The following is a 13664-nucleotide window of genomic DNA, read 5'->3' on the forward strand; positions in this document are numbered from 1 at the left end:
GTTTTGAGGAACCGACCTTGGAGCCCATGCTCCAAGGTTGGTTCCCAGAAAACCACTTCCCCACCCCCTCCATCTCATAGGCAGCACAGATCACCCCCGGGCTCCGCGTTCGGAAGAGCAGTGTGGAGTGAGGCAGAAGGGAGCATTCCTAGGGGTGGGGAGTGCGAAATTTCCGATACGATACTTCCTATGCGTCATCCACCCCCCCCCCCCGCAAAGTCCTGTGGCTAGACAGCTGACATCAGCTGTCTAGCCGTGAATGCAGGGTGGCTGGACGTAGAGAAGATCTCCTTCACGCTCCACCTGCCCAGCATTAGATCCGATAGGACTGCTCCCTTAGGGATTTTATTCTATTTAGTGGTATATACATATCACAAATAACTAAGTAATCAATTAAAAACATAAGAAAAATTGAACATTTATTTTAAAAGCATTAAAATGAAAATCAACATTTACCAGTTTAACAAAAGCTCCAAAATACCATATATGTTGGCAGTTCCAGCAAGTATAAATGCAAGTTGCTTACCTGTAACTGTAGTTTTTTGAGCGGTCATCTGTGCATCACAAATATGGGATCTGCACCTGTGTGGAGCCTCGCTTCAGGAACTTTCTAAGGCTGAGGAAAAACGTTTAGGTGGGAACCCTCCCCCACCATCCTTGTGTGCATGTCCAAGCAGGTTTCCACATATCATCTCAGTTCCTTAAGACTGACATGTTACAGCCTCAGATATGAGGAAAATATTACACCTCAATACCGACATCAAACAGCCATCGAGATTGAAGTGGGGACAGTGGATGGGCTGTGTGAATGCACAGATGACCACTCAAAGAACTACTGTTATAGGTAAGCAACCTGCATTTCTTCTTCATGGTCTCTGTGCATCACACATATGGGTGAGTAACAAGTTTATAATGCTTCACAAAAGTTGAGGGATTAGACTACTCAAGTCCAGCGATGGTACACCCCAAAGCGGTGGATGCTGCCACTGCACGTGTAGAATGCACCTTGACATTAATGGGGAGCTCCTTTTCTGCGACCTCATATGCTAACTGAATAGTCTGTACTATCCACAACTGGTAGTCCTTTCTTCACTCCCCCATAACACATAAAAAGCCTTTGTGACTTCTAAAAAGATTCAGTCCTGGATTTGTAGAAAGCTAGTGCCCTACAAACATCTAAAGCATGCATGTTCTTCTCTGTATCCAACTCAGGAGATGGAAAAAAGGTTGGCAACATAACTGATTGGTTGATATGGAAATCAGACACTATCTTTGGCAGAAATATGATATCTGGTCGGAGAACTACCATGTCCCTGTGAAAAAGAAGATACGGCAAATCAATCCGTAAAGTAGAGCATTCACTTCCTCCCCTGGAAGATGTTATAGCTACCAAAGAACACAACCTTCCAGGTTAATAAATGGAGATCAATCATAGCGAAGGGTTCAAATGGCTTTGCTGTCAAAACCTGAAGCACTACCAAAAGGCTCCATGGCCGAACTATCATAGAGATGGATGGAGTAGTTTTTTACACCCTTCAAAAAGTGCGTAAGAAGAGGGTGAGTAAAAATCGAACCCCCTTGTATTGGTCCCCTGGTCACCAAAATGGCTGCCAAATGTGCTTGTACAGACAAGTATTTAAGTCCCTTTTTATATAAATAGTGAAGAAAACAGAGTATGTCCATTACAGAACAGCATGAAGAAATAAAACCAGTAGACTCCGCAAAAGACCGAAAAACCTGCCATTTACTAGCATAAGAATGTTGCATGGCTGGTTTTCTTGCTGCATCTAATACCTTCTGCACCTCTTTCGGTATAGAAGGGAATTCAATCACTTCCAAGCCATCAGGCTCAGTGTCTGCAAATCTGGGTGATGGCGCATACCATTGTGTTGAGATATGAAATTCAACTGCAATGGGAGACAAGAAAACTCTCCCATGGCTAAACAGCCTTGGCCATGATAGGGCAATCAAGATGCAGTTGGTGCTGTCTCCCCTGATTTTCACAATCATTCTTGCCGAACGGGGGAACAGAGGAAAAAGGTAGGACAAGGTCCTGGACCACTGTAGTAGGAACACCTCCCCCATCAACTAACGACCTGCTCCTGCTCTCGAACAGAACCTCCTGCAGACTGTGTTCACCTTGGTTGCAAACAGGTTCACCAACGGTCAGTCCCACCTTCAAAACAGCCAGTGTAAAATTGTTGGTGACAACTCCCACTCGTGGGACAATCAGTAACTGCGATTTAGGGAGTCTGCTGAGAGACTGTCTACTCCTGCAATATGTAGGGCCATTAAACAAATGCTCCTCGGAACGGTCCATTTAAACATTTTTAGTGTCAGGTGCACCAAGTTGGATGAATGAGTCCCCCCTTGCTTGTTTAAATGCCAACGGACAGACGTACTGCCCATTAAAATATGTACAGTTCAGGAGACAGGTCTCAAATGCCCAATGGGCCTTCCATATAGCCAGAAACTCCAAACAGTTTATTTGCCGTCTTTTCTCCTTCAAGTCCGATAACCCCTGGGTCCAGAGATGGCTGCAGTGAGCCCCCCATCCTAAAAGAGAAGCATCTATCATTATAACCTGAGATGGAGGCGGCTGTATGAAGGGAACCCTTTGCTGAAGGTTGGTTATGTCCATCCACCATTGTAATCACTGCACAACCCTGTCCGGTACTGTTAACTGGATCCGTCGCGTATCGGCTGCAATGCTGCATGCTCGAAGGAACTAGTTCTGTAATGGCTTCATTTGGAACCTTGCCCATTCCACTACCGAAACCGTTGCCACCATGTACCCCAACAAACTTGATGGTATGCAAGGTTGTATGCTGTGGTAGAGGGAAATGGCCAGCCACACTGAAGTCTGCACTCTGCTTAGGGGGAGGAAAGCACAGGCCATCCAAGAATCCAACACTGCTCCGATGAATTGAATGATTCGAGATGGTCGAAGAATAGATTTCTTGTGGTTGACACCAAGTCCTAACACAGACAAACAATTTAGAACAACTACAACAGCCCGATCTAGAGCACCCTTTGATGTAGCAACTAGTCGCCAATTGTTGAGCTAGGGAAATGACCTGGATCTTGAGGTAAGCACATACTACTGGCATGCGGTTTGTAAAGACTCTTGGAGCCATTGCCAACCTGAATGATAGAACTCAAAATTGGAAGATGTCAGTACTGATCATGAAACGGAGAAAACTCCGGTGAGATTCTTCGATTGCTATGTGAAAGTATGCATCCTTGAGATCCACGGCAGCAAACCAAACATCTCTCCGCAGGAAGGGAAGAATTGTGGCCAAGGTGGTCATTCTGAATCTCTTGGTTGTGATAAAACTATTCAAATTCCGAAATTCCAAGATAGGACAAAGTCCTCCATCCCATTTGGGAAATTCCATCAATCTTATTAAAAACACACACACACATGCAAACAATTTTGGAACATGAAGTAAAACGAAGTGAGAGGTAAACGATGAGTCCTTCTCAAAGCTATCTTGCACTGGTCACTTCTGGGACTTCATAGGTACAGAATAATCATCAGCGAAGCACTGGAAGGCAAATGTGTACCAGAGAAAGAAGATGAGTAAATGACGTGTTTCTGGAACAGAAGGCCAAAGTATAGCTAAAGATGTGCCTTGTTTTTCCCCCAGATGCAAATTCTGAACATGGCCACTTGAAACAAACCTCAAAAGTTCCAAGACGCAGATGTCAGTTAATTCCAGCAGGTTAAAAAAACTGCTTGACCTCCAGTGACAATTCAGTGACAAGAATAACTTGAGACCCTCAGAGCATTTTTGGTGACCGTTACCAAACACTTAACTGTGAAACATAGGTGACTGGAAAGAAAGACGGAATACAGGAGTGACAAACTGGTAAGCAAAAACCAATGCAGGCATCACAATAGGCGAGAAGTACAGTAGTATAAAGAGGGGACATCACTCCAGCCCTGCACCTTAGAAGGGGATGCACCTGACAATGACAATCAAGATCCCTAAGACCTTAAACTACCTGAAGACTGTTCAAACCCCATGGAGGGATGCTACTATGGAGGATGCAACAAGTGTAATGGAGACAGTAATGGTGTACTGTTCAGAGGTGTTACCCCAATGTTGCCATTTATTTGTTGAAATCAATAACATGCAAATATGCCGTATGTTGCCCAAACCATTATATACAAGATTAGAAAGGAAGATACAACAGATTCATATAAACTCCAGATTTTGTGGCACAAATGCCAAGTGACAGGACTGTTCTCTGTACTGAAGCCCCAAAGAGGAGGCTTCAGTAAAGAAACACAGTTGCTCCCAAATGTCAAAAAGTCAAGTGCAGGTAATTGAGCATATCCTATGTTAGTTCACTTCTCCATTTATATAAGCTCCACTTTTGTTCCTCCATCATGCAAGGTCATTTCTGATGTGGCTTTTTTCTTCAAAGGCTTTGAAATTCTGTTTGAGATAATCTGAAACTCACTTGCCATGGAAAAGGGAGTTCTGGTGGGTCACCCAAACCTGGCCCCAGCTAATGGAAGCCATGCCCCAAACCTCAAACACAATGCCTAATAAAGGGAAAGGAAACACAGCACAGCCCCAATAGCTTCTGCTGAAAGAATTGATTTTCATTTCCTGGTTTTCAGAAAAAGATTTGCAGTGTTTGGGTTTTTAGTAAGCAATATATTCCAGAAGCCTGGAAAGAGCATCTTTTCCTTGACAATCAAAATGAACATTAAATGAAATCTGCAAAGCTATTTTCCCTTGCACAGTCAAGAGCTGACAGAAGGGGAAGCAGAGAGGTCACATAAAAGACAAACATGAAGAAGCTGAGGGAGAAAGTGTAGAACAATCATCCTGAATTGCTTCAAAAATATAATGAAATTAAGGTCACCCTGACAGAAACACTCAGATCAGAGGAAATTTAGTATTTTTTTCCTACACTCTACAGATAAAAATTTGGAAGCATTCTGTCAAATCAGCATCTGTAAATTAAAAAACAGACATGCACCAGCACAGGCCTCACCCTCTGTCTTCACTAGCAATGTTTATACCATCTTAAGAAAGATGTCTGAGCTATGTTGCTTATCCTAGTGCTTTTTACAACAGGGTAATCTACAAGACTCCCCCCCCATTCTGAAATATCTGAGTCATATACTGCTCTCTCAAGACTACCCTGTAAACCTAACTTTAGGAAAGTCCATATTTATCCCATAGTTTGTTCCCCATGAAATGACACTTCAAGGATCTGTTTTTATCTCACCCTGTGATGTCTCACTATATGCACAGCTGCCTAATTATCAAGAAGCTAAGAGCAGCAGCAGCAAAAACTGGAGCAGAAAAAACAAAACAGATTTTGAGAGTGAGACACCCTGGGTTCTCTGCTTTCACGGAAATCTGCTTTCAGACACATACAGCACAACTGATCCATGTACACCCTGCTACATTATCAATTACGCTCCATTTCTACACATAATTCTCTCACAAAGCCCAGGGACCTAGGTCAATTATAGGTCTATTCTGCACTATCACCTTACAACAGAAGAATCTCAAACACTTAGCATATATTAATTGGGCTTGACACTCCCAGAGTACTTTTCAGCAACTTCAGAGGAGCAGAGGGAATGCCTGTGTACAAATTGGGGAGGCGGGGTCATGTTTATACAAATTATGTCTTCTCATCAACAAGGCAAATGCCTGAGTTCAAATAAAAATAAATAAATAAACAGAGTCATTAATCAGTCCCTCTCTAGACTCCGTTTTTTGAGTAACAGTTTTGTATTCTATTCACCAGCATATTTGGTTTCTGCACAAAACCGACGGCCACAACTGCATGGTGTTTCAATGAATTTGTCTTTTCTGTAAAACACACAATTTCCATCTCCAGGTAGTGTCAGTACTTAACTAGGCATTTGATTGCTTTGATTCCTGCTTGTCACACAGACAGCAAGGAAAAATGAAATTGCCAACATTCAGCAGTGCTGCCAATTGCAGCTGATGCACTTCCATTCTGTCCACCTAATGCAGTGATTCAGACCAATATGCTGTGAACACTATCGTCTTGTTATCAACAGCACCAGTGAGGACAGATAAGGGAAAAATTAGAATTTAAAGACACACATCAAGACCAAACCACCCATCACATGCAACGAAGCTCTATGTTAATCTGTATACTCTTGGAAGGATGTAAGGTCACTCAGGCTGTAGCACCACAAAATCTGCCTTCCCAATCAGGAAGTAATTCTGTGCAAGGATAAAGAAGAGGCCTGTAGATTTCTGTGCCCTCAACCCATCTCAGAATCACTTACCACATGACATTTTTCTTACATGGAAATAATCTCTGCGCTAGAAAAAGAATGTCCACTATTGCACATAAAATAGAGGGTACAAGTATATTGCATTATGAATACATGAACTGGAAAGCCAATGTGCGCATATGTGTTACTGAAGCAAAATTAACTCTTGTACCCCACTTAATACAAGACAAATATGCTTTTTCCTATGCAGAGGTATTACTAGCAAATATATTACTTATGCAGCAGCTGTAAGAAAAGTGTTTGAAGAAAAGTATAAGGAAAAAGGACACATTCAGCCATTTAATATGAAGAAGTATTAAGTACAGGCCTTGAAAGGTTTCCCAATGTGATCTTCAACTAACTCATGCTCCAAATGTTTCGGAGCATTGCTACTTCTGCTTGAAAGAACAGAAAGGAACTATAATCATCTACCCAGGCCCCCACACCTAAATGGGTGAAACCTAGACGGTTCTTTGCTTTATTTCTGGTATAGCTTAACAGAACAATATTGAGGTAAGAAAGCCATTCACAGTACAAGGACAACTTCAGAACAGAAATGTAAAAATTATTCCTGAACCTGTTAATCTGGAAGAATGGCTATAACTCTGTCAACTGCAGCAGTGCTAACTGCTGGAACAAAGTCAGACCATGAAGAAAACAGCAGCAGTGGCAAATGGCCCTTGAGGGTGGGATGGGGAGGAACATCATCCATCCTCCCTCCCTCCCTCCCTCCCATCCCACCTGTCTTTCTCTGCACTCCCCTTTCAGGCAGCAAGCCAGCAGCATGCACTTACATTCTCCAAGGCTGGCTAATGCTGAGTGAGAAAAATCATAAGGAAACTCCTACTGGATCTAGGAGAAGAGATCACATGCATGTTAAATACTGGAAAGAAGAAAGAAGAAATGCCCATGGACATTAACAACATGTAGATACATCTGGCGTCGAGGGAGGGGGGGCTGTTCTGAGGGGAGCAGCTTGTGCACACAACTCTGTGGATGTAGGCCAATAGTGTTAAGGTGAATCCAGACAAGACAGAGGCAACGTTAGTAGAAAACCTAAACCCACTTGGAGGTTTCTAGAGAGTCAGGATCTTTCCCCTTTCATTCATGCCCTTATAACCTCTACTGACTACATTACTACACTCTGAGCACAGCTTCCCTTGAGAATTATCCTGAAATCGCAGCCGGTACACAATAAGAACATAAGCACATAAGAACATGAGAAGAACCATGCTGGATCAGACCAAGGGTCCATCTAGTTCAGCATTCTGCTCACACAGCTGTCGACCAGGAACCCACAAGCAAGGCATGAGAGCAACAGCACCCTCCCACCCATGTTCCCCAGCAACTGGTGTACATAGGTTCACTATCTCTGGTACTGGACGTAGAACATAGCCATCAAGTCTAGCAGCCATTGATAGCCTTTTCCTCCAGGAATTTGTCCAACCCCCTTCTAAAGCCATCCAAATGGGTGTCCATCACTTCATCCTGTGGTAGTGAATTCCATAGTTTAACTATGCAGTGCATGAAGAAGTACTTCCTTTTATCTGTCCTGAATCTCCCACCAATCAGTTTCATAGGATTACACCAGGTTCTAGAATTTTGAGAGAGGGAGAAAAATGTCTCCCTATCCACATTCTCCACACCATGCATAATTTTGTAGACCTCTGTCATGTCTCCCCTTACCCTCCTTTTTTTCCAAGCTAAACAAACCCAGCTGTTGTAACCTTCTCTCATAGGGGAGATGCTCAAGCTCCTTGATGATTTTAGTTGCCCTTTTTTGCACTTTTCCCAGCTCTACAATATCTTTTTTTGGTGACCAGAACTGTACACAGTATTCTATGAGTGGTCGAACCATAGATTTGTATAGGGGCACTATGATTTTGGCATTTTTATTCTCAATTCCTTTTCTAATTATGTCTAACATGCAGTTTGCCATTTTACAGTGGCCGCACGCTGGGTTGACATCTACACTGAGCTGTCCACCACAACCACTTTTTCTTCTAACCACTCTAAATAATTTGGTGTCATCATTTTTTTTTCATTTCATTTTTTTCATTTCATTTCTATACCGCCCAATAGCCAAAGCTCTCTGGGCGGTTCACAAAAATTAAAACCAAAAAGTACACAGTAAAACAATACAAAAATATACAATAATTTAAGCCACAATATTATAATACAACCAGAATGAAACCTAGCAGCAATGTAGAGATTTAAAATACAGATTTAAAACAACAAAGCTAAAAGACTAGGAAGCTAAAATGCTAAAATGCCTGGGAGTACAAAAAGGTCTTCACTTGGTGCCAGAAGGAATACAACGTAGGTGCCAGGTGAACCTCTCTAGGGAGCTCATTCCACAGCCGGTGTGCCACAGCAGAAAAGGCTCTCTTCCTAGTAGCCACCCGCCTCACTTCCTTTGGCAGGGGCTCACGGAGAAGGACTACTGAGGATGATCTTAAAGTTTGGGCAGGTATATATGGGAAGAGATAAACTGCAAACATCCGCAAACTTGGCCACTCCACTGCTCATTCCTACTTCCAAATCATTTATGGATAGGTTGAGAAGCATTGGTCCTAATACAGATCCCTGTGGGACCCCAATATTTACTTCCCTCCATTGGGAGAATTTACCACTTATTCCTACTCTCTGCTTTCTGTTCTTTAACCAGTTACTGATCCATAAGAGGACCTGTCCTCTTATTCCATGACTGCTAAGTTTGCTCAGGAGTCTTTGGTGGGAGACTTTGTCATAAGCCTTTTGGAAGTCCAAGTAAACAACCAGATCACCCCTGTCTACATGTTTATTGACACTCTCAAAGAACTCTGAAAGGTTAGTGAGACAGGACTTACCTTTGCAGAAGCCGTGTTCATTCTTTTTCAGCGGGGCTTGTTTTTCCATATGCTTACTAATTTTATCTTTAATAATGCCTTCAACCAATTTACCTGGAACAGACATTAAGCTAACCGGCCTGTAATAATACTGTAATAATACTGTGGAATAGGTTATCCCTCTATATAGATGGTTTGCCTACCTGCCATGCCTCTACTCCAGGTGCTTCCCAGTTATCCAGCTGTGAGGGGGATGGACACACCAAACACTGGAAAGAATGCAACCACATCTTTTTTAGGACTGTTTTGGCAGTTTATGTTCTATTAACTCTGAGGTCTCCAACGTGGTGCCCATGGGCATCAATGTGCACACACACACACCTCTCTTGGTGCCTGCCAAGCTCCCTGCTCCTCCTGATTTTTATTTTAAAAGGGTTTTTTAAATTTTAAAAAAAAATTAACTGGGAGGCTGGCATGCTGCAAACTGAAGTGCCACCATCCAGTGCCATCTTTATTTCCAAAAATGCCTCTGGGCCCCACATATGCTGAAGGCTGGTCAGAAGTGTTCTAGGGTGCTAGAGCAAGGTGGAAAGCAAGTTGTTGGGGGGGTTTTGCCTGTGATCTTGTGAGTTTTGCCTGGGGTATGCGTGTGTGTGTGTTTCTGAGAACCATCAGCAGGCCTTCTGTTAAATGGCTATTTTGTTGTGCTTTGTGGGGGCTTAAACACCACCACTGCACTGTACTCAGCTTCTTGGCCAAATTACTCATCTCTGAGCCTCATTAGTTTATTTTCTATGATATGGGTGTCAAAGCAGAAAGCTGGATACAAAAGAGTGGTTTTCTGTTTTGGAGCTCAGACCCCACCTCTGCCTTATACTTAGGTTCTTGGGCAACTTACTTTTCTTATAGGCTCACCAATTTGCCTTCTGGGGAATGAGTGTTTTGTGATTAGCCATGCCCACTGTAACAGCTATTTTATGAATGGGCACCCCTCTCATGGCCACCATTTTGTGAGAGCAACCACAACCCTCTCTCAAAATTCCAAATGCGCCCATCACCCCAAAGGGTTGGAGACTCCTATATTAAGTATTTTAGCTATTTATACTGTGCTTTAGGATTATTATATTTAACTTTAAATTTTCCGATGGACATGATATGCATAGTGACATGTAGTTTTGCTTTATGTAATGGTTTCAGTTTTATGTTATGAAGACCTTTGGCTGCACAATCAATTATATATATACTACTCCCCCTACTACTCCCCTGATTGTTTTAGTATTTGTAATACTAAAACTTTGGTAAAACTTTGGGTGCAGGATGAGGCAAGGTATAATATATGAACAAACACTTTTTGAGCACTATCCTGTACCAGGCATATACTTACTCCTAGCATCCTCATTAAACCTATCTTCTGCTTAGAGATTCACTGAATTATCCCAAGATGAACATTAAGGCATTACATACTCCTCCCTGAACAAAAAATGTTTTGTCATGCTTTGTGCACCTGTTTTGCTGCCCCTTTCAGCAGCTGTTTCTGTTCTACTTCCATCATTATCTTACTAATAATTTCATCTAAAGATCAGGGAGATGGCTTTAGAATGCAACTGGGCCAATTCAGAATGAGGGCAATATCTCCTGTTCTCACCCTGGATGGACTGACCAGCTGGTCCCCCCACCTCAAGAAAGGCATTTTTTACTAGGGGGAGAAGCTTTCACAAAAACCACTCCTATTTTAGCCCAATTCTACTTTTAATTTCATTCTATTTCCATAACCATACTAGTGATAAAAGGATTGCAGCAGAGACAGAAGTAACCCTAAACAACAGGCACTGTCACAGCATATAAACTCGGAGAGCTTTGGCTATTGGGAAGTAAAGAAATGTAATAAATAATAAAATAAGCAACCACCATGGCTTGACTTACATATTTTGGATTCTTAATTAGCCTATGACCAATTTCCTGAAGAGATTAGTACAATATATTGACGCCATTCAAAAGCAAAAACAGATGCCAAGTAGGGAAGTAGCAGAAAAGAAAACAAGATATGAAAATGCACTTATATAGAAATCAATTGTGGCATGCATGACATAAAATTTGAGTAATGTGGTCAGCACACTTTAAAGATGAACGTTAATCTCTTCCCCTTCTGTCAAATGTAATGGGCCCAAAGTGTATATGTAGGTATTTGTGTCCATATGCACACAGATGCATAAGGGGACAAAAACACTCCCGATGTAAGAAGAAGCTAAAATGGTTAGGTCTCTTTAGCTTAGGAATAACTTATCTAAAAGAATACGTTAGAACTATATAAAATCATAGATTCATCATAACATATATATATCCAGTCAATAGTACAAGGCACAAGACATACAAAAGTAACAGAGAAAAGAATAAGAAAAAAGAAAATAGCAGATCTGTGCTTTCAAATAAAAACAAAAATCTTAAGAACTGATACGAAATCAAGAATTGCACCCCTTTTGATCCAAGGTGACCTGAAATGTGGTAAACAAAGGCAATGAAGTAATTCAATAGTTTCCCTCAGTTTGGACTTGTCTGCAAGCATCACACATACTGAAAACAAACTAACACAGCGCCTTCCCCTGTTTCAAATCCATGTGCTTTAGACCCATTTAACTTTGGATGAATAAAGTCTGCTGACGGTGTTCTCAGTCATAACATTTTCCCATTTGAATGCTACTTACTATCTGCCTCGATGGATGACATCAAGCAGCATAGAACTACTGCTGGCACAACAAATACTGGGATGCTGAAGTTAGGCACCATATTCCAAAGTAGAGAAAGTCACCTTTACTCATAGGCAAGCAGTCAACACATCCAGTATCCCAGATGCAGATTTATTCCTGCAGAGCAAAGAAAGAAAAAGAAAAATTTATCAGACCTCTAAACACATTTGAAAAGCAACACACTTTTCCTATGCCAATGAGTAGGTAGGATCACTGTATACATAATGCTAGAATTAAAACGGGCACCTGGACTGCTTACTTATTAGGCTCTGTGTTATCCATAATGAGGTTCCAATATTTTATTTCATGTGTCCCTTGTCAATGGAAGACCTTTTATTCATGGCAAGCACTGCATTTCATAACCACTGGCTTTTGACAACTCCACAAATAATCCTAAGTAGGGGCCTCTTGACACAAGATGCTCCTTCACATAGATAACATGGGACAAATACACACATGCCTATTTCTTCATCTGAATGGATAGAAGGTACTTTACAGGTAGCCTTGGAGGAAGGCCAACTAGCAGACTTGCTATCAGATGAGCAGTCTACCAAGAGTGCAACTAGACTTTCTTTTAATCAGCTAGCGAACGGATCCAGCTTCACACAGGTTGAAATAGTATGCATGCCAAGTTTCAGGTATTTACGTTTCATCGTTTTGGTGCTATGGCACTAACAAACAGACAGACACACACGCACACATCTTTTATTATGATGGATAAGTGGGGGGGGGCAGAGAACTGGATTGGGACTGTGGCACGTGCTGAGAGCAGGTTAACCCTTTCCCCTGCACCATTTGCACAATTAAAATCCACCCTTGTTGTTTGCCCCATTCAGGAAAACTTACAGCTATCAATAGTTTTCACCTGTACAGTTTTGGAAAGCAGTAAAATGGCATGGTAGAAAGTATTAACCCCTGCTCTCAGTGCTGTGCTCTGGTGGCCAATTCAGGCCCTGCCCCACTATTAATTTATTTAAAAAATGCATGGGAGCCTGTAAACACAATTACAGATTGGCCACATCACATTTAGTTTGGCCCTAAGTGACAGCATGTTCACTAAATGCATGTTCACTAAAATAAAATACCTGCTTAGCAGAGTTTTACTTATTACAGGTGACAAACTGATCTTTAAGTATACTCACTTTGTTCTGAGATAAGGACTCAATGTATGTGAAATACCAAATTATTATTGGGAAGACTGAACTTCCTCCCTTCCATGACACCCTCAGGGAAATAAATTCAAATCTGATCTCAGGCTGAACAGATTTATGATTTTAAGGATCAAGATGGTTATCAAGTGTACCAAAAACAATTGATAAACTGCAAATTATATAAACAACGTTTTATAGTTCTGCTCTCTCAAACACCATTTTTTGTCCCCTCTACGATCTCAGTAAGCTTTAATCAATTTAATTTGGAGATCAATCAACTAAAGCTTCAACAGCAGATTAATATTTACCCTCCAACCAATCAATTGGTGGAGCTAAGATCGAAGGCACACCACCATCCAGCCACTAAAAACACGCTGGCCCACTCCTCCCTGTGTTAAATTTGCTTTAAGAAACAACTTAGACTGCAATCCTATATCCACTTACCTGGAAGTAAGCCCCATTTCACTTAATGGGACTTACTTCTGAGTAAACACATACAGGACTGTGCAGTTCAAGAAGGGTTTTCCTGCTTTATTTCCAAAGGTTTGTTAATCACATTTCAAGGGCTTGCAAACTGGAGAAACTATATCCTACCTCTAATATCATCAAAAGATCCTTCTATGAGGTTTTGGTAACATGCAGATTTATTTAAAATACA

At 41.6% G+C, this 13664-nt stretch overlaps 1 protein-coding gene across 3 annotated transcripts in view; it reads right to left on the minus strand.

Annotated features, from left to right (window-relative positions):
- The window catches only part of PTPRF (protein tyrosine phosphatase receptor type F), a 724144-nt gene that overhangs the window by 412157 nt on the left and 298323 nt on the right, over positions 1 to 13664 (minus strand). For all 3 annotated transcript variants that reach the window (XM_084852780.1, XM_084852779.1, XM_084852781.1), the window contains exon 3: positions 11814 to 11972. In XM_084852780.1, coding sequence (XP_084708906.1) covers positions 11814 to 11895 — 82 coding nt within the window. In that variant the 5' untranslated portion in view covers positions 11896 to 11972. The remainder of the gene's footprint in view (positions 1 to 11813; positions 11973 to 13664) is intronic.

This window comes from Heloderma suspectum, chromosome 4 (assembly GCF_057233095.1).
Source record: "Heloderma suspectum isolate Gila_16-S chromosome 4, 16-S_ref, whole genome shotgun sequence".
NCBI classification, from domain to species: domain Eukaryota; kingdom Metazoa; phylum Chordata; class Lepidosauria; order Squamata; family Helodermatidae; genus Heloderma; species Heloderma suspectum.